At 43.6% G+C, this 22212-nt stretch overlaps 1 protein-coding gene and 1 non-coding gene across 2 annotated transcripts in view; one reads left to right on the top strand and one right to left on the bottom strand.

Annotated features, from left to right (window-relative positions):
- tusc3 (tumor suppressor candidate 3) overlaps nt 1-1226 on the top strand; it is a 72178-nt gene extending 70952 nt beyond the window's left edge. The window contains exons 11-12 of the mRNA XM_030787880.1: nt 299-530; nt 1069-1226. Coding sequence (XP_030643740.1) covers nt 299-530; nt 1069-1226 — 390 coding nt within the window. The remainder of the gene's footprint in view (nt 1-298; nt 531-1068) is intronic.
- A 17915-nt stretch (nt 1227-19141) lies between these two features.
- On the bottom strand, nt 19142-19224 carry trnal-cag (transfer RNA leucine (anticodon CAG)). Its single transcript has one exon. It is a non-coding gene; the product is annotated as a tRNA-Leu (tRNA).
- Nucleotides 19225-22212: the final 2988 nt, after the last annotated feature.

Genomic DNA, 22212 nt, shown 5'->3' with positions numbered 1-22212 from the left:
AAGACGATGAACGCGTACATACTGACGCCCTTTCGCTGCTTCCCCGTTTATTTTCCATAAACTAATGGACTTGCAAATTATAATTGTATCTGCAATCGACTGTTGGTAAGAATGTTAAGGATCACCGTCTCTTTTTTTAAATGGATGTTTTCCCCATTTAAAAAATGAAGCGACAAAATAAATCCCTCCGAGTTAATTGCATTCATGGAGAACCGTGCCTACGCCGTTTTAGGGGAAGGACAAGATTGACATCTAATTGTTCAACATTTATGCGTTTTATTTAAAAAAAACATCACAGGCCCTTTGCCGACGCATATTCGCAGAGACGGTGGCTTACGGCAACCAAAGAGGAACGCAATCGACGCCACCAGCACCGCTGGGGGAATGCGGCCCTGTGTACCTACAGTGGATAAGCTTTAAAAATAACCACGGAGACGACCCAGTCGGTGTCGTTACCACGGTGATGGGCCGTCTAATGGATGCTCCTAACAGCGTTTACACAGGGGACATCAGACGGAGGTGGGCTGGAGGTACCTCGGTTATGGAACGGCAAGACAATTCAAAAGAGACGGGAGCCTTTTTTGTATCTCTCTCTCTCTCTCCCTCTCTCTCTTTCTTTCCCTGTTGACTGTAAATTTAAAGACCCGATTTCTCATAAGGCCTCTCCTGTCAGAAGCTTTAAAATGGAAAAAAGCACAAATTATTTATAGTAATCCTGAGGAAAAAAATCAAAAGAAAACAAGAGTTCCAGGTGGAGAGGAATCCAGCCGAGCGGTAAATGCATATACGAAATAAACCTACACGTTTTGCCCACCTCTGCTGTCAGACGACACGTGGATTCCTTCCCAACCCCCCCATAGCTACTGTCATTAAATGAGATTGTGAGGCGGCTTTATTACCGCGCTAAAGCCAGAGAGGCCGCGGACGCCGTAACACATGAACACTCGTGTTTCAGTGTGAAACACACGTCTCTTGGTTTGGTCATTAGCCTCCTGTGGCGACCCTCAATTCCCTCTGTAGGGTACCTCCCGCTTTCTCCTCTTTTCCTTTGAAAGCCCCAACCTCCAGGCCCCTATTCCACAGAGAGCATCGTCATGCCAACCAGCTCTTGTGAGCAAAGAGTAACGGCCACAGTGGTCAGTGTTGTGCCGGAGCTTTCGGACGTAGTGCAGGACAGGCATGGTCAGACCCGTTTTACCACGCTCCGTGTTGTACCCCTGCTTTGACTGGAAAACGTGTAAACAGGTTAAATGAGCTGCATGTCCACATTGACTTGGGCGACACAGGTCTAAAGCGACACGGCATTCCTGCCCCCCCCCCCTCCTCCCAGTTAGAGGGAGACTCGAATTTGCACAGGTGTTTAGTTAACACACAAACACTTTGTGACTGACCGCAGCATTTTGCAGACTGGTTCGTTTCCGAGACGCTGCTAAGGCAGAGGCGAACTTTGCCTCGCGCGCAGACTACGTGTTATCGATCAGACTTGTCTATTCCTTCCTCAGCCGTGTCAGAGCGAACAGCACTGATCCAGAGGTGTTCCTGCAATACCAATAATGACCCCGCGGCTGGCACTTCCCACACATCTGAGAACATTTTCTGGGAGAGATCCACGTGCGGACACCAGCCTCACTCTCTCGCATGCAGGCACAATAGCATCAGAGAAACGTGCTGCCAATGCAGTTAAAATACAATAATACAATGTGTTAAGATATCAGTAGCCTAATAATAACATCCGGGCTGTACAAACGTTACAGATTATGATGTGACGGATGTTCACTGGCGTCGTATCTAGTTCAGCCGCTGGGACATTTACCTTTATATATTCAGTGCGGGGTATTGTTTTGTTTCGTTTTGTTTTGTGGAACGTTTGTGTACTGTTTTCTGCTTGCTACAATATTCAGCGATACGCAGTTCTATTCAGTAAATAATAGTTCTCAACTGAAATGAAAACAGTCTTTAACAAAATTCGCAGTTTTGTACACAGAAGTCCAACTTGTGATGAAGCACTGAAAATCAGTCATATTTCTGTGCAGACTTAATCAAGGCCAGAAACCAGTTTATTATTGATGTCTGATTGGACCCTGCGTGAATGTCAAACCCATTAGAGGTTTTGTCAATATTCTGTTTCATAATGCACTATACCATGTTTCCGACTTTCTCTCGAAAATAAGTTGAACATACAGCATGAGGTTACACTTGTACATAAAAATCACTCTATCACAAGCTAACGTAGGCAGACCGGTTTCCATCAGAATCTATCATATCTGTTTTACATCTGAAGCACTTTGGGAGGAGATAAACTTTGTTTGGTCATATCCTTCACTCACGCTGTGTTCATTTATTCCCCTTATTAAGCGGCTGTGTTAGCGAAGTATTGCCTTCTCTACCCCTAATTAAACTCGTGCACAGCAGATCATTCGAGCAGAGAGGTTTCACGGCGCGCGGACGGACAGTCCACATATTTTCATTAAAGCGGTTTCAGTCGCTGCTGATATGACGGGAGTACCAATGTCTAGGAACAAAGAATGTAACCTTCATTTTGGCGGATGGGAAAAGACGAAGGGAAAAAAACAAGTATTTAAATAATACCTTGAAGTACACCGTGAATGAAATGTAAAGTTAAAATTGGACAAGATATTCATAAATACAAGAAACCTGGGCAGCTGTGACGGAAACACGTCGTCTCTCCATTTTTTTAAAACTGTCGTTACGTGCGCTGGCTGGTCTCTCGTGTCACATAATTTTGTTTGATGCATTGATGAATAGTAAGTAATAGTAATAGTAATAGTAAGGATGTCCTTGGACGTTTGGATGACTTATGTGTGAGGAAGGAAATTTTCCTGTCTCGAGCGCAGCTGTGTTCATCTCGTTACTCCGCTAAAAAGAACGGGATGGCAGCTCAGATATATAGTGGTACAGAAGCCCTGAAGGAAAAGGGACAAAAATGTCAGAATGAGCCCTGATTTTATAGGGGAGGGGGGGGTAAAATTGTCGAGGCATGAAATGCAAATTGCATGTCTTTTACAGTTATATTTCCCAGAGACTGTGTAACTCCATACAATAGCAGTGGTGTTTAGTTGTATAATTTATCGTTTGAATTCATCCGTATCTGTGGTGAGTGGTCAGAAAAGTCAGGTCGTCACACAGCTGGCCTCTGCCCGGATACCTTTAGTCGGTGATCCCGGGCGGACGGTACATCCCCTGCAAAACCAGACCGTAATGCGCCGAAGATCGTGCTATGATGTCTGACGTTTCATTATCCTTGCTCACAACGCAGAGCGTTTGTGCGGCTTCCCACGTGTTTTATTTTCACGGCGTAGAGCTTAAACTCGATCCTCGGTAAAGTCTGTTCGTTCCACTCAGGATCGGTTTATTGAGTTTTTAGTCTCAGCGCAGGTGAACTTTAGCCTAGGATTTCAATCATTTCTGAAACAGCCTTCTTTCTTAAAATCTCTTGTTCCCTCTTGTAGGATCAATCTTCCTGTGTCCCAGCACTAATCTACCCCCCCCCCCCCCCCCCCTAAAACCTAACCTGCGCAAACACACCACAGTCAGACACTGAGGGTCTGGAGGAGCATCTGGATGTTAGAGCCAATTGAGTACGAAAAGTCCCTAGCAAAGCATTCATCAGGACCTCTGCCCGCAAGGTAGGATTAGCTACCTCTTTTGTAGAGAACCACCACACAGCTCCTAGTAGACAAACACCCAGAGAACAGAATAAGGGCTCAAATAAGGACATGGTTTTAACCATTTAAAACCAGTCCAGTCTGAATGGAACCAGTGGTGTGGACTGAATTCAGATCTTCTGCTTCTCAGCTCCCTGTGTTTGAGCCGGTGCAGGTCTTCATCAATAATGAATGGAGCATTAGAACTGGCCCTCTCTGCATTCTCACGCCATGACAGATACAGTATATCTGTGTGTAATTCACACACAGGCAGCGCCATAAAACCCCACGCCATAAATGCACATCTCTCCCTCATTTTAAAGTATATTTTAAATAAATCATGTCCCACCAATGGGAGGAGCCTTGCATGACCTGTGGCTTAAGCCTTGATTGGTCCAAATTCGTGGCTGCAGGGTTCATTCAATATTTCAATGGCAAACCATTGCTTTTATTATTTTTTTTTCCATGTGCTTTTTTTCTTTTTTCTCTCTCTACCAAGAATGTTTCTTGCATTTTGAAGAGCTCATCAATTCTGACCCAGGGGCTTCTAGAGGGATAAAATATCTCATTTATATATGAAAAAGGTGCCAGGGATTCACTCAGGCAAATCACAGCAGACGATTAAAAAAAGGTCATTGAAAAGGCTTTCAGTTTCATTTTGGATGAGTAGTGCTTTTGCAGGGTTGGTGTTTTCACGTGTTTTCGATGCGTTTTCACCATTCCATGTTTATGTGTGGTCATTTCTGTCTTAAGTGTGTTCAGTCAGGATAGTGTGAAGTCACTGATCCAAGATTCCATTAAAAGCTGCAAGTGAATGTCCACTGCTAAATAAACATTATTGCCCCTTAAACAGAATGACAGTTATACTGCTTTGTCATCAGTGCTCATCACTGCAGAAGCCATGATGAAAACATTAGATCTTTAACCTCGCTGAAATCCGCTATTACCACTTTCAGAATGTATGGCTGTGGATACCCCCCCAACGCGTTGAGATAAACGTGGGGGGAGTTGCCGGGGGTGTTTCATTCTCTCTCTCTCTCTCCCTCTCTCTCTCTCTCTCTCTCTCTCTCTCTCTCTCTCTCTCTCTCTCTCTCTCGTGTACGGGACGCTGGCTGTATTTAAAGATGGCCCATAAAATGTTGAAACAGTAGTAATGGAAAGTGCCTGAAGGTGGCATTTTGACAAACAAGTGTTATTAAAGAAATGGTTTTATCAATGTGTTTACCACTTACAGTGACTAGTGTCATAACAGAGCAGAATCCACCCTGTAACGGGAGCTCCGCCTCCCCTCCTTCCTTTGCTTTTGCTCTTAGAGCTGGAGAGGAAGGATCAGCCGGAGAAAAACGTTGTCTTGTTTTGGTTTCATTTATATATTTATTTGTTTGTCTAATTTTTTTTTACCAGGGGGAGTTTAAAGTTGTTTTCAGAACCCCCTGAATTCCTGATTGGCTGACAGTGGCAGGTGAGGTCTGTTTTCTGTTTGTTTGTCTGTTTTGTTTCTCTTTTCTTTTTGTTTTTGTTTTGGTCCACTCTGTGACATGTTCCTGTCTGGCTGGTTGATCATTAACAGTCATGATGTGACGGCCGTCTCCTGGAGACCGGACCTCCCTCTACCCACTTACCTCCTCTCTGTCACGTCTGGAGACCGGACCTCCCTCTGCCCACTTACCTCCTCTCTGTCACGTCTGGGGAACAAGCAGACGTCTTGACAAGCAGAAGTTTTGACACGCGTCTCGTGAAAGAGGTTGGTGCCATATCGACAAGCCACGATTCCGCCTCATCCGGATGGGGACTGACAGCTCTGATGGATGGGTTGGCGTGGCAACCGCGGGGTCGCGTTGACGACGTTTGACGGACGTCGTTGAGAGCCGGCAGATAGCGTCCTGATCTCACAAAGAGAGCTGATTCCACAGGAGCGCAAAGCCCGTGGAGTGTGACAACAGGGACGGGGCTTGAGATGACAGATTGCCCCGGGTGAAGATGCAGACAGGCCTGGATCCTCTTACAGTCTGGTACAGCCCATAGCAGAGACCCAGAGACCGGGCCTGTATGTGTGCATGTCAGGGTTCTGTATCTTTACCACTGCCTGACAGCGAATCCCATTCACAGGAGCCAGAGCCCTGTTCTGCAGTTACCGAGGGCACCGCAGCTAAAGCGGGCACTGCCAACGTCCATGGCTCTGACTGATGCCATGTAAAAGTTCCCCCTGTCTGTCTGTCTGTCTATCTGTCTCTCTCAAGTCTCAAGTGAGCAGGAGACGGAAAGAGGAGAATTGAGGGAGAAAGAGAACATGTTAGCGTGTGTGTACATGTGAGCGTGTGTGTACGTGTGAGTGTGTGTGTACGTGTGAGTGTGTGTGTATGTGTGTGTGTGTGTGTATGTGTGCATGTGTGCATGTGTGTGCGTGTGTTTGTGTGTGTGCGTGTGTGTGCGTATACCATCCCCATCCAGACTTGAATATCTGATAACTGCCTTGCAGTTCATTGAAGGTGGTCATAACAACAAAAGAAGAACAGAAAAATCCCCAGTTTATACTTACCTGACAGCATTATTATTATAAACATCACACATTTTAATGAGCCCTGGTTAGATTAGCTCTCGTTGTAAAGTCCATTATGTCTGACTGACACCTCTGTCACATGCGTTGGACTGTTTTCCTTGTTATCCTGAAGAGCTCTTTGTAAACTGGAAGGGAAAAAAAAGAACACAATTAGCAATTAGCATCAGCGCGTAGGGGTTTCACCTTGACCAGAGAGACTTCGGAAGAAAGCCCCGCTTCCGTTTTCTCATTTTCAGTATAGAGTGTCGGGTCACTGGATATCCGCGGACAACGTGGGGCAGTCGCTGCTATTGTGTGTGTGTGTATGTGTGTGTGTGTGTGTATGTGTGTGTGTGTGTGCGCTAACACTCCCGTTCTCCTTTGTTTGGGGTGAGACGGCTAACAGCAGTCGATACATCACTGTCGAGAGTAAACACCAGGGAGGGGTCAGGGTGAAAGCCCGGTGGATAACTTTAACATTGGACTAGTGTTTGTGAGAAAACACATTCTGTACTGGGGGAAATGAACAGGAAGCGTGGTGGAGCGCTTTAACACAGCCTAATCTCACATGTGTGGGAAACATATGGCTCATAGAGGATCAGCTCTTTTAAACCCAGCAGATAAACATCACACAGACCTGTATGAAGCTTAGAAAGTCAATGACTTGCAAAGGTGAAGGCTTTTGCAAACAATATTTAAAAGTCAGCTGCAGTGCAATGCTCCACTCTCTCACTCACTCTCTCTCTCTCTCTCTCTCACGCACACACACTCTCACATTCACACTCACACATTCCATACACACATACATACTCTCACACTCACACCCTCCATACACACTCACTCACACACACACTCACTCACTCTACCTGCTGGTATCATTAACAGGCCTTGCATATAAACTTTTAATGAACTCTGTAGCTGAATTGGTGCAGCCAGTTAGAGAGTGATTTATAAAGAGTTTACAAAAGAGCCAGTGGTGTTCGACCTAATATCAGCGCACGCATAAAACAGAGCGCTCTGACACGCCGCTGATCTACGGCCACCGTCGCCTCTTCATCAGCCTCCCCGAGACGGAACGCTTATCCTGATCTTTCCATAATCTTTCCAATTAGCATAATCATACCATCATTCAGTCCATATCTGGCAGTGGGAATCGATTTCCTCCTAATTGCATCTTGAGAGAGCAGGGTGTTATTTGTGTTGGGTTAGTGGGTGTTGGAGAGGTAGCTCTCAGACGGGGGTTGGCTGTATGCCAAGGCCAGTGTCTGAGGTGACTGAGAGATAAGTCAAAGATGAATAAGCGTGTGTGTGTGTGTGTGTGGGTGTGGGTGTGTGTGTGTACATCAGCGTTTCATTACAGAAATGATGACTGCTGAAGCATGTGTTCTGCTCCGGTTAACATGTGTATGGGAATTTTGTGTTGTTTAAACGTGACCCGTTTCCCATCAATCCGAGCGTGCTTCCGCGAGGAATTCCCAGCTCAGAGATGAAACTTGTAGTGATGTGGTAACAGACAGCTCTCCCAGTACTGACTTATACCTTTCTTTACTTCAGCCATTTACCAACTACACAAACTAATGAAGCCAGGCATTCTTACCGTAAGCACTCCCAGTCATTAATAATGACCCGACACGTATCTGAGAGGCAGACTTACACCACAGATTGTGTCAGTGTAACCCACAGTCTGTTACAGTCATGTCAATAGTACTGCCTTAGACTTAACTGCCCACTCGAACTTCTCCCAGGCTGTCCATTAGGTAACCTAATATACAAATGTCTGTCAAAGTCTCTGTCAAGTAAACGCATGTACAGATTTAGGTTGGGGTGTCTGTCAGATAAGCAATGTTGGGGGGGGGTTGTGCAGCGTACAGACCAAAGCGGTCCTGTGCATCATGTTTAAACGGTTCTTTCGCTCGCCTCTCTCCTGTGATCGGGTGGAGATACGCTGTCACCGTGGAAACCAGGCCTTTGAATGACTTACAGGTGCCTCCTGTCTTTATTTCACCCTTTCCTTTCCTGGCACGGTTGACAGTGTTCACGCCATTACAGTTTGCTGAGCCTGGAGCTGAGGTGTTCCCGCGGTTTCTACGCCCAGTGGAAGGAAGGCTTTTATGTTGTTATTACTTGGCTTTGTGGCATGATGAGATTGTGTGTTGCCATATCAACCTATTTACGATCCACAGTGTATGATTTGACAGTGATGCAGCAATCAAGCCTATTTCCAGGCTCTGGGTTCCTCCTCACATGGCTTTGTTCTGATGGGTTTGATCTTAACTGGGTTCAGACTAGCTTCATGTTCTGATAGATCACTTAGTGGATGACCTTTTAGCAAACCTTTTAAAGTCTCAAGTTACAACAAAGCACTTTGTAAATGACGTCTGTATGTTCGTTTAGGCGGATGAAAGACCAGGAGACTACTCTAACAGAGACAGGGAACATGAAGGCTCGATTGCCCACGTTCAAACAAAGCACAAACATGATTAACATGATTCAAAAAACACTGATGTGTTCTCGACATAATCCCATAGGTATGTATTGTTATACACACTCCCCCGTATTACACAGCAGGGGAATAGGAGAGGAGAGAGAAAGGCTTCTTTCTGCATAGACAGTGACATAGACTAATTTAAACAGCTACAGTAACCCAAAGACACATGTTACTACAGAGGAACAAGCAAGAGATGCTATAAGCTACATGCTTTTGGTGGGGTTTGAACTGGAGTGAGGGTTAGTTCAGAGTTCGAGATAAGAGCAGACAGGTTCTCACACAGCGCAAGCCAACAGTATAACATCTAGAAAATCTATGACGAGTGCAAACTAAACAAAAACAACATTGACAACAAGGCTATTGGTATAACACCACGTACGCTAATGCAAACGACTGTTTGTGTTCTTGTCATTGGGCTTGTCTGCTCTGTCACCTCTGATCTTTGCTAAAACACTCATTATGTTTCGCCGGCTTAACTGCAGAGAGCCTTCGAGTTGGCCCACAATGCACAGCTGTTGCAGCCCTTAAAGGAGATTACGAGTGAAGTAGTTGAATGTATGCATATTGTTTAGTTAACTGTGAAGTTGTATTGATGTTGTTCAATGACATTCTGTTGGACAATGTGAACCGTGGGACGTGACCGCACACGTGACTGCACACGTGATTGTGTTTAGGCTCACGCGTGTCATGGCAGGGAGAGGGGCTGGACTGAGTTTTAGTTTGGTAGATGAAGGGTAAGGTCAGAGTGCGTTAAAGTACCAGCTTTTAAAGTACATTTTCATTTTCTTACAACTGTAAATGCAATGTACAAAGGTTTCTTGCATTTTCTGTGAGCTTTGATCAATTCATCTGAGTTTTTATGATAAAGACATCTTGGACTGAAATGCATTCTAATTACCACAGACTCAGCATGGCCATGGCATTGGATTTGATAGGTCGATACAACAGATGACCTCACAATGCCCAGATGACCTCACAACGCGCAAATGCTACCACGAAGAGGCAGATGTATTCCAAACACTTTAAGGATTCAAACTGAAATGACTGAAATTTAAAAAAAAAAAAAAACTACCCATCATGCAAAGGCGTCTAAAAAACTTCAGTCAGTCAAAACTTTTCTTCACACCTTGAAAGATGATGCAATTAATAACTGAAGCAGTGTGTTTTACCTGATATTAGAGACAGCCATTTGTTTGTGTCAGCTGTAGCCTAACCGATAAGTGATGAAATTCGGTTTTTAATGTTGTTTCTATCTGCACCAAAAAAATGAAGTGACAAGCAGAAGCCTGTCAGACAGTGGGGTATCAGTGCAGAGACCACATGACTGGAGCAAAAGTGATCACCAGAAAACTCCTGAATCCTCATAAGATCTTCAACCTGATGAAAATGTACTGCAACACAAGGCCTTGATCAGGCTCACACTTATTCATATTAGACAGACAAACGTTTGTCTCCAAAACAATGACTTTTCTAACTGATTGATATTAATGTTCAAAATCTGAATATGAAACCCTGATCAGCTGCATGTTAATCCAGATTCAGTAAAATGCATCTTTACTGCTCTGTCAGTGGAGTCAAAGCGGGTTCCTTTTCACTCCTCTGTCAGTGGAGTCAAAGCTGGTTCCTTTTCACTCCTCTGTCAGTGGAGTCAAAGCTGTTTCCTTTTCACTCCTCTGTCAGTGGAGTCAAAGCTGTTTCCTTTTCACTCCTCTGTCAGTGGAGGCAAAGCTGGTTCCTTTTCACTCCTCTGTCAGTGGACTCAAAGCTGTTTCATTTTCACTCCTCTGTCAGTGGAGTCAAAGCTGGTTCCTTTTTGAAGGTTCGTCCAGAAAGTTCTCAGCCTCCACTTTGATCGTTTCAGGCCCTCAGAGCGATAACTGGAAACTGTATGTTCTTAACGGGAGAAGAAAAACAAGCTTTTGGCAATATGATCAAAATCTGACAGAGAGTAGAATCTATTTCCGTTTTCTGAGACGGACATTTTCACAAGACATCGAGGAGCTGGAATGGATGGATATGATTTCATTTTCACGAATGAAACGATCGGGAAAGAAAAGTCCTCACTTTTCTCTCTCTCTCTCTCTCCGAACAATGCTCTTCGCTTCTGAAGTGGTTTTCTCACTGCGAGTAAACAATGTGCTGTTTTTTTGTGTTTTTTGGAAGTTGGGGCAGCCGGGAGTAATTGAAACAAACCAGAAAAGGTTAAGAGAGAAGTCAGGGTGATTTAGTGCTGCTCGCTAAGATACAGAGGCTCCATTTTTCTCTCGTAGCAGGGAAAAGCCCGGCTCTGGCCAAAGGCTTTGTGATAGTCCACTAAAGAGCTCTAGCGGTGTTTGACAGAATGCTGAGCAGTGATTTAGCACGAGGGAGAGAGACGGAGCTTCCCTCTCCGCTTGAATAACTTCAAAACCACTAACTGCTCCATACAGACCTTCAGACACGGTTGTTGGGAAATGGTTATTGTTTGCTTACAGGTCAAGCATGGCAGCAGACCTAACCCTGACTGCAGAGAGAACAAAAGCAACTCCAGAAACTTCACTTGGCGGGAATTCTAGTCGAGGGAATATCAACATGGTATGTTCACGGTCAGTGTTTAATGACTTAAAGAAAATACTGAGAGAAACATTCCACAGAACCATTTGAGGGTAACTCCATTATTTAAGTGAGTGTATAGATACAGATGCTCTGTGTGTGTGTGTTTCTCTGTGTGTGTACATGTGTGTGTGCATGTGTGTGTACACGTGTCTGTGCGCGCACGCGCGCACGCGTGAGTGTGTGTGTGTGTGTGTGTGTGTGTGTGTACGTGTGTGTGTGTGTGTGTGTGTGTGTGTGTGTGTGTGTATGTGCGTGTGTTTCTGTGTGTCGTGTGTGTATGTGTGTGAATGTCTGTGTGTGCGCGCGCGCGCGCGTGTGTGTGTATGTATGTATGTGTGTGTGTGTGTGTATGTGTGTGTGTGTGTGTGTGTGTGTGTGTGCGTGTGTGTTTCTGTGTGTACACGTGTCATGTGTGTGTGTGTGTGTGTTTCTGTGTGTACACGTGTCATGTGTGTGTGTGCATGTGTTTCTGTGTGTCGTGTGTGTATGTGTGTGAATGTCTGTGTGTGCGCGCGCGCGTGTATGTATGTATGTATGTGTGTGTGTGTGTGTGTGCATGCGTGTGTGTGTGTGAGGGAGAGAGAGAGTGATGATTAATACCCAAAGCCCACAGAGGAACACTGAATAATGAATAATTAAAGGATTTGAGGGATTACTGGCAATATGTTTTGTCATAATCGCACATTTGTCCACAAAATATCCAGCATTACATGAACAAAACAATCAGTATGTGTAAGCTGGAGAGGAAAAACTCCTCTCTCTGAGAAACGATTTGCACAACATGTGTGTGTGCAGTGAAATAAAACAGCATGACTCCAGAGCAGGGCTTCCAAACGAGTCAATACAATATGTTCTATCACAGTAATATGGTTTGTTCTCATTACAGGGAACTTGCAGAAGATTACAATAAGCCTATTGATCCAGAAGCCAGGCTAAAAGTGCTTTGCTCACAATTTATACAGAATATTCACTCATATTTGTCGTCTGTAGGTGACTGTTTCTAATACATGTTATCTGGCTCCCTGCGAGCACTGGTTGCCCATTATAACCAGTTATAAGCTTCATATGTTGTTGGATGGTGAGCTAATGGAAGGCTATGATTTTTTTTTTCAAAAGTCTCCTATGTTCTCACACTGTCACAAGACTTACACAGATCAGCAACAACAACAACACAGTACGTTATTAAGACTGAGGGGGCTCAAACTTTGATGGAAGTTACGATTATCGCCCTGGCTCGATGTGAACTTTTAGACCATTTAGGCGTTTTCTGTGTGACTAGACATCTCTGGTCTATTCACTAATGTGAGATAACGGAGAGAGAAATGAGATCAATATGGCCGTGCTCTGCGGCAGGCTGAATAACTGAGGGCCTTGCTTTTTCTCTCCCTGCGTGAGCCGTGTTTTCCGGGAGAGCGTATACATCACAGTGAACTTTGAGCTGGAGAGAAGGAAAGCTGATATTTATTGTCCCCGCAGTCACGACGCAAGTGAGATTTAATCTAAACTTGAGGTTTGCATTTCATTCATATATCAGCAAGGACGTTTTTAGAGTAAACGGCACGGCTAAAAGCTTGTTGCATTTCCACTGTTATAAATCATTCCTCCCTACGGAGTCATTCCGAACACAGGGAGGTCACATGACAGCAGGCTTGCTCTCTGATTGGTCGGTTTTGTTAGGGTCATTTAGTGCACGGCAGTGAGAGACAGTTGTTCTAGGGCATTTCTCAATATGTGTTCTTCTCTGTACTTGCGTTCCCATGGACTTGGGAAACGTCATCTGTCACAGCCTAAGTGCTGTTCCCATTCAAAGCTCACATCTTGCCGAGCACAGATCAAATACCTGGAAGTGTTCTCGATTATAGGCAGACACTGTGAATATCTAAGTTTTTATTAATATTTTAATTCATTTTTTTTTTATTTTTCACATGAAAATGCAGGCAATTTGTTGTATTTTATGTTATTTAATTGTAAATATCAGTTACAGTGAAGATAAAGGTGAAACTGCAGGGTAGACTGTAGAGCCAGGCTTATCTGTGATGTCAGCAAGAACGCTGCTGTCCCAAACACAGACTGAGCGCACTGCATCCTCACGTCCTCGGGAGTCTGGACTCCCGACCTGCACTTGCCAAGTCCAAACTCCCAAGAACGGGAGTCCGTACTTGATGTACTCCGTATTGAGAAACGCCTATCATGTTCTTTCCATTGCAGAGGGCCCATCACTTCTGACCAGAGTCTTCTGAGTACAAAAGGGAGGACAAAAATTTAAAAAAAAAATTAAATAAATGGAAAAGCTCAGTCTGAAAAAATGCCATTAGCGGTTTCGTAAAACACAGCAGTCGGAGATAAGACACTGACAGAGGAAATTTGGTAGGTGTTTTTTTTTTTTTTCTCCACATCGCAGTCCTCAATTCTTTTTGCCTATTATGTGCCCCACTGGCCGGCATTAAACAGGTGTTTTGAATGTGTGTGAAGGTCCCCAAGCGAACACATTTCATTCCGGCATGAGGGTCCTTTTATCACTAAAAGGTCAAATGAGTTATTTCTGCCAAAGCCGCACTGAATTGAAGGCAGGTAATTGTGTGACATTGAGGGGGTGAAACAAATGATGAGACATTATTTTTCCTGTCCGCGTTTCCCCATAACGGGACTCCACCCTCCCCTACTTGTTCTCGTCTGTGATGGAGTGATCTGTGTAGAACTCATCAGTCTGGGGATAATGTGGGATTAGACCAGTGTGGTTCACTTCAGTTCACAGCCGCACACTGCTTCAGCAAAAGCAATGCAATTATTATCATCATAATCATCATCATTATTATTGCTATTATTATTATTGTTGTTGTTGTTGTTGTTGTGATTATGTTTATTATTGTTGTGTTGTTGTTGTTGTGATTATGTTTATTGTTGTTGTTGTTGTTGTTGTGATTATGTTTATTATTGTTGTTGTTGTTGTTGTTTTGTTGTTGTTTTTATTGTTGTGGTTGTTGCAGTAGTAGTAGTTGTAGCATAATTAGTATTAATATTAGTATTGTTCTTGCTCTTGTTGTTGTTGTTGTAAGAACTCAATAGAATTATGAAAGGTGTTGCTGAGGAATGCTGAGTTCTTTTCATAAACACATTGTCCACTTTTATCTCCATTTTTCACTGTGTTTGTGTTTGTTTTTTTCCTTCAGACTTTCACTACCCACAACAGGATTCTTTCCCAGACGTTCACTTCTTCTCTCTTTTCAGTCTCCTCCACTCTTCAGTTATGTATTTTCATGAGACTAAAGCAAGAACGCAGGCCAACTATTTCAAATAGTAAAGTCAAACCTAGAGCTGTTCACTTACTCATGGTGGAGTCTCACTTTATGGAAAGCCTTGTGTTACATCTAATCATTAGTCTTTATTAATATACATGAATTCTGTACAAGAAACATGTACATCTAATGTTTTACTAATCTTTACATACATGCAATCTGTATAAGAAACATGTACATCTAATGTTTTATGAATCTTTATATACAAGCTTTCTGTAAAAGAAACATGTACATCTAATGTTTTATGAAACTTTACATACAGGCATTCTGTATAAGAAACATGTACATCTAATGTTTTATTCATCTTTATAATATACAGGCATTCTGTATAAGAAACATGTACATCTAATGTTTTACTAATCTTTACATACAGCCATTCTGTATAAGAAACATGCACTGTGTTCATTACGCGTCACACACGGGCATGTTTTACAGATGTTTTGTTTACAAAATACAGTTCTGATATTTTTCATAACCTGATGGTTTATGAATGTTAATAATATTCTAAATAAAAATGTGGGTAAAGGTTTAGCCGTGACCTCACAGTGAATCACTCGTGTTTACTGATCCTATAGGAACCTCCTAAACATGCCTGCTATCGCTATATATCAGATATATCCACTCTTTCATTTCCTGTACTTCCTCTGTGTTAGGACTCCCACCCACAGCAAGAGCAGGGAAAAAAACACAATGTCTTTGTTTTGCTCCAAGCCGTTCTTAATTACTCTGGTATAGATACATTATTTCTGCTCTTATTTTCTATACACAATGCTGAAACAGTCATTTCCCCTGAGGAAACAGATAAGTTGAGGGAGGAAACAGGTACTGAAGAGGAAAGCAGTAATTCAGACTGGACCGTGAATTACTGTAGTGAGGACGGGGAGACGACAGGACCACGTAGCAGACACAGAGTGAGCAGTGCCCAACAGAGAGACAGAATTAGGACTTTAACACAACACTCACTATGACAACATCATTTAACACTTCATCAGAGGAGAGAAAACAACAAGAGCTTCCTCAGCAAAAGTTACAGTTCATGAAAACACACACACACACACACACACACACACACAAAATAAATTGTTGGGAAAAATAAATAAATAAAGGTGAAACTTACTCAGCCCATAAACTTCATCGCAATATAGAACCCCAGTGAACAGAGCTGTTACCATTTTGTATTGCTTTGTAAAAAAAAATAAAATCAAAATCAATCAGAACTTTTGACTTCGGAAGAATTCTAAAAACGGTCAAACATATCTCACTCCTGTCTTATCACACATCTCCTCTTTCTTGTACCAAAAATGTTTTCTTGTCCCAGGAAAAAAACTGATTAACTGACAGCTGTACTGTTGAGCTCAACTGTATTTAAAACCAAAGGCAGAACAAGAAACAAAAAGAATTTATAAAAAGCATAAACAGAGGGGAAAGTCTTTCACACTCCATAAAACAGTACAAGTTGTTTCTCTGGGCATTAGTCATTCACGTTAGAACTGATAACAGATGCAAACGCATTCACTGCTACACACCCATGAACACTCTCCAACAGAGATAACCAGTTTTCTCCATTAACAGTGCTTGTACAAAATTCACCATGCAGCGTTGCCAAAAAAAAAAAAAACAGTGATCAATAAAGATATGCACAAATTCTACTTAAGAAGAAAGAACTTACCATACCACGCAAGATTTTAGATAGTTAGGAGAAATTGTTAGATACACCAATCCCATGAAATCAGGTCTTCATAACCCTTTATAAAACAACACTTGGTTCAAAAATAAGATATTTCTGATACAAACTGATTTATAAGTTCTTGGCAAAGAGAAAGATGTTAAATATCTGGGGAACTGACCCCTCCCCCTTATGCCGATTCTACCAAGAGGATGTGGAATCTGTAGAGCTTTTGTTTTGGTATTGTCCGTTTGTCGCCTTATTTTGGACAAAGGTTCGAGAATGGTTCGCATGATGTCCGTCTTCAGGTAAACCTGTTTTCAGGGTTATTAGGGCGATATATCAAAAGACTCTCACACAATACACAACATAATTATATTGCTGGGAAAAGTATTTGTTTTTGGGTTGACGTCAGTGGACGCATTAAGAACTGAGAGATTTAAGAACTTTGTCAAGTATCACTGTAAAACTGGGTGTCTTATGGCACATGAAACAGGAGGTTTAGCTTGTGCCAAAGCATTGGGATAAAGTCAGGGAGGCTGAGGGATGGAACGGGTCATTTATTTAAACAAAGTAAAGTAAACAAATTATTGAATACACTGTATAAGGAGGGAGAAGATGGGATGAGACGTTGTCCTCCTCTGGGGGGGGGGGGGGGGGGTAAAAGAGAGAATGCAGGGGAGGAAAGTAAAAAAAAAAAGACCTCTGGATGAAACGTAGCTTAAAGACTGCCCCTCCCCTCTCCACATGGACCTGACCTTGACCTCTGACCTCGCTTCGGTAAAAACAGTGCACTCTGTGGAACCCGATGGAGTTTGTCCCAGAAAAGTCCACCATTAGTGTCTGGATCTCTGCCAGGAGCCCTGGAGGAGGCTCCAGACATGCAGGGCGGCGTCTCAAAGATGGAGCCCCTTTAATTTATGATTAAAGCATGTCCTCTATATGACATCTGTGGCAGCAACCACCTTCGTCTTTCAATTCATCCCGCCACCTTCTCTAAAACTAGATCCCAGTTTTTCCTCGTACATAACTCATCTTCTACATCAACTCACAAAAATGTCATTTTTCCTATCTGTCCTTTTGAACTGTCCCAGTAAAAGGGCCCTTCTTCCCTCCCAGTCCCCCAGATACACAGCCTCACCGTTCTTCCTGTTCACTTAAGCACTGAGATCATCCGAAAATCATTCACAATGGCCTCAGATTTATCAAAGTCACTCTGCCCACTAACTATGACAATAACACCATCAGCAGAAGCATAAGAATTAACAGCATGACAGTATCAGTGTTCGCTAATGTTCATCCAGTCAGTTCAGAGCATAATCTATTTAACATTGGTTCAATAGGAAGGGCATACAACACGCCTGAGACTGGACACCCTTGTCTTACATCTCTGTGCACTTTAAAATGAGCACTTAAACCACTGCTCATTTTTACTTCACCCTCAATATCATTGTACAATACCCTGATCATGGCTTTTTAAGTAGGGCTGAAACCAATGCTCTCAGAGTTTGCCAAGGACAAAGATGCCCAACCCAGTCAAAAGCCTTTTCATAGAAATCAGACCAGTATCAAAGGCCAATAGTCTGGAGACCTCCAACATGTCCTGAATTAAAGACTTGTTATCAGAGACTAATGTGCTGAGAATACAGTAGGTCTTGTCAAAATGTATGAACTGTCCTATCGCTTCTCTTAGTCCGACCGACAGAGCCATGGACGGTAGTTTAGAGTCTGTCCATGACAGGGACACTGGCAGCCGGTGTCTGATGTTGAGTAGATCATCTTTGTTTGGCAGTAAGGTGATGACTGCTCCTCCACAGCTCAGTGGCAAACTGACGTTTGGTCAAACTGGCATTAATGACTACCAGGATACCATCACCCAAAACATGACAAAATGCTTTAAAAAAAAACTTTACTGGGAGACCATCAATACCTGGAGCCTTCCCAGTCTCCATTTCCATCAGAGCACTGTACAGCTCTGGCAAAGACAGATCTCCTCAAACACCTTGAACAGACCAGCCCTACCTTAAACTCTTCACACACCTTGAACAGACCAGCCCTACCTTAAACTCCTCAAACACCTTTACCAGAACAGCGCTACCTTAAACTCTTCACACACCTTGAACAGACCAGCCCTACCTTAAACTCTTCATACACCTTTACCAGAACAGCGCTACCTTAAACTCTTCACACACCTTTAACAGACCAACTCTACCTCACACACATTTAACACACCCGCTCTACCTTAAACTCTTCATACACCTTTACCAGAACAGCGCTACCTTAAACTCTTCACACACCTTTAACAGACCAACTCTACCTCACACACATTTAACACACCAGCTCCACCTTAAACTCTTCATACACCTTTACCAGAACAGCGCTACCTTAAACTCTTCACACACCTTGAACAGACCAGCCCTACCTTAAACTCCTCAAACACCTTTACCAGAACAGCACTACCTTAATATCTTCACACACCTTTAACAGACCAACTCTACCTCACACACCTTTAACACACCAGCTCTACCTTAAACTCCTCACACACCTTTAACACACCAGCTCTACCTTAAACTCTTCACACACCTTTAACATACCAGCTCTACCTCACACACCTTTAACACACCAGGGCTACCTCAAACACCTTTAACAGACCAGCCCTACCTTAAACTCTTCACACCCTTAAGATTAAGTATCTGTGATCACACACACACACACACACACACACTGTGAGCAGTGAATTTGACCTCTGCATTTAACCCATCCTTACACACACATTAGTAGTGAGCACACACAACCACCAGGCACAGGAGCAGTGGGCAGCTGCACCAGCGACCTTTCGGTAACAAGCCCACTTCTCTAACCATTGGATATTGGACTGCCCAAAAGTTTTGTTGTCAGAAGTGGGATTCGAACCCATGCCTCCAGGGGAGACTGCGACCTGAACGCAGCGCCTTAGACCGCTCGGCCATCCTGACATTCTGATTCCCACACCTTTAAGAGGCTGCCTCTACCTTAAACTACTCACACACCGTTGACAGACCAAAGCACACAGCACTGGTGAGCTCCTCTTCACACCCATGGCCACACCCACAATGCTCTGCATTAATTCCCACAGCTCACCTGTAGATCTCAGCACAACCAATCAGCTCTTATCCTGTGAGCACAGACAGTAAAACCTCCTGCTCTCATCGCTTTTCTTCTCCAAACTAAAGAGGAAGTAAGATGTCACATCCATCTGCACGGCGCTCTGGAAGTTTGAGTGGACCACGGTCCGCTGTGTCTCAGTCTCAAACAGGTCGGCCCACGTGGCCCTTTTGAGACATGAGAGCGTCAGTGTGTTCACAATTTCCTGTTGATGGTTCTCAGTTTTGCCTCTCCACCATTTAGGTCTCCAGAGCTTTCATAGACCCGGTCATGCCCTTAGTGATGTTGACAGTGTACTGATGGCATAACTGCAATCTGCTCTTTATCAAAGTCCCACCACTGTTGCAGTGAGTTAAAACTCGGCTGTTGTACTTTCAAATGAACATAAGGTCTCTCAAAAAAAACGACTGCTATTCAGCAAAGCACTGTTAAAAGGCCAATATGCCCCCTTTGATTTAACATGTTTCATATGAACACTGCTCATTATGAAGCAATGGTCAGAAAACCCAACTGGACATATAGGATGGTCTTCTAAAATGTTTCAGCGATGCTGACAACATTGCAGTTTATCTAATCTCGCTTGAGAGATAAAAGTCTCCTCTGCATGTGCACAGGTGTGCTGCCTCACATCCCTGTGCAGACCTCTCCAGACGTCACCAAAACATGCATCTCCCCTGGCCACATGGCAGCCTGAGGAGGAGCAGAATGTGAGTGAATGTGATTCCTGCCCATCATTCTCTGTACAGTCAAAATCTCCCCCATTAAAACAGATATGGCTCTGCAGTGCACTCGAGTAATATTCTATTTAGACCATTTTCAAAAGCGCCATCTCTGTCTGTGCCGGCTCTCAGTAAAGGTTCATTAAAACAGTAAAAGCATTCTACACTGTTTTCTTTTACAAAAATGAATCTCTTTGCTGCAATCCACCCTCCTTCATGTGCTAAAAAAAAGTTCAGGAACTGTAAAGCTACACCTCCACCGGAGGAGCGTCTGAGGCTAAAATAAACCCAACCTCCCGTTCGCTTCTCCTCTCCACCTCATTGGTTCCGTCGCCACGGTGTTTTTTCTGCAAACATAATACACAACAACACATCTGTCTTACTGACTCAAATAACAACATGCCCTTCTCTCCGTCACACACATCACTTACACTAAGAGTAGAAAGTCTAAAACCTCACTGAAGAAAACAAAAAAACGCCATCTCCGGCGCAGACGGACATGGAAGGAGAAAACCCAGGCCGTCTCATTATCTTCTTTTTTAGGGATTGACTTTTTGCAGCATTTCCTTGAAGTGCCGTATTTCCTGATGTGTGAAAGAACTCTCCCCTGCATCCTTCATTAAAAACTCAACTAAGCCCATAAAAAAAATCTCCCAATTTGGGAAAAACTACTAAACAAGAACTCCCTTTAAGCCTTTGCTTTTCCACTGAAAACTCTTCGCTCTGTCGGACGTGTAACTGCTCCTTAAACCTGATCTTTTACGACCTGTAGCTGAACTCAAATCCATCATCTCATCCTCACTCTCCACATCAGTGTATTTATCGCTGAGTCACGATGTTTCTAAAGAAGTTTCATTTGACCCCTGACCTGTCACCTGCCTCCCTCTTTTGCCCATGGCCCCATAAACACCTCACTTTAACTTTCTCTTATCTACCATAACTTTAACTTTCTCTTATCTACCATAACTTTTTACATCATTTCATCATCCTGTCCTGTGTTTCCGTATCCTCCCCTCCTTCCTCTCGTAAAGCCATTTCTGTAACGCTTGTGGGGATCTGATTGTTCCCCTCCTCTAGGGGCTTTTCCAGATCAGTGCACTCCTTCTCCTATGTCCTATTCAGGACTGCAACCACTGATCCCAGACCTGCACGGTTCTTACAACCCTCCCCATCCTCCTGAGCTCCCTCTCCTTTTCCCGCAACATCAGTGCTGAAATTCCCAGTCACTGCAGAAAATTCCCAGTCGCTGCATAGAATTCTGGGTCACTGTATAGAATTCCAGGCCACTGCATAGAATTCTGGGTCATTGTATAAAATGCTGGGCCACTGCATAGAATTCTGGGTCACTGCATCATTTCTTACCCTGTTTGTTTCTTCCTTGTATGAGGCCTGATCAGCCATCTTTTCTAGGCGGGAGCTTATTGTGTAAGCCTCCTGCCCACAGCTATCATCCCAGATGTGGCATCTTCCACAAACCAGTTTGCTGGGGATAATTTTTTATGCTGTGGTTCCTCAAGAATTGCTTAAAAAGAAAACTTTGTCCTTAGGACAGGCATGTCAACCCGCCAAAAAAAATACAGGTCATCAGCGTTTCCAGCCCTACAAGCAAAGAAGTGGTTATGAATCAATCCTTTTTTACAGTCACAGGAAACACTTAGAAAGATAGAGTACACTCACACTGTAGCCAGCAACTCTCACTGAAACGCCAACTCACTGCCCACTCTATCCCAGCATGCACAGGAGAGAGAGAGAGAGAGAGAGAGAGAGAGAGAGATTGATCGGACATACTGATTCAGACCTGAGAGTAGGTCGTTAAACCCAGACTAAAGTTCTCAAAGCGCACTCTCTCTCTCTCTCTCACTCTCTCTCTCTCTCTGTCACACACACACACACACACACACACACACACATACACAGTGTATGACCCAAACATGTAAACTCTTGCTCAGACCAGGAGATCTGTGCCAATCTCAGGCCACCGTCAAGTTAAGCATCAAAGTCCACCTCTGTAGTTTTCACTTTAAAGATAAAAAACCATCCTTTTCTCTGGGTTAAACCTGAAGCCTCTCCTGCTCCAGCCAAAGTCAGGCCGGGCGAGGC

Source organism: Chanos chanos, chromosome 11 (assembly GCF_902362185.1).
Source record: "Chanos chanos chromosome 11, fChaCha1.1, whole genome shotgun sequence".
In the NCBI taxonomy this organism is placed as follows: Eukaryota; Metazoa; Chordata; class Actinopteri; order Gonorynchiformes; family Chanidae; genus Chanos; species Chanos chanos.
The sequence above is the reverse complement of the archived record's forward strand: the minus strand, read 5'-3'. Positions and strand labels throughout refer to the sequence as shown.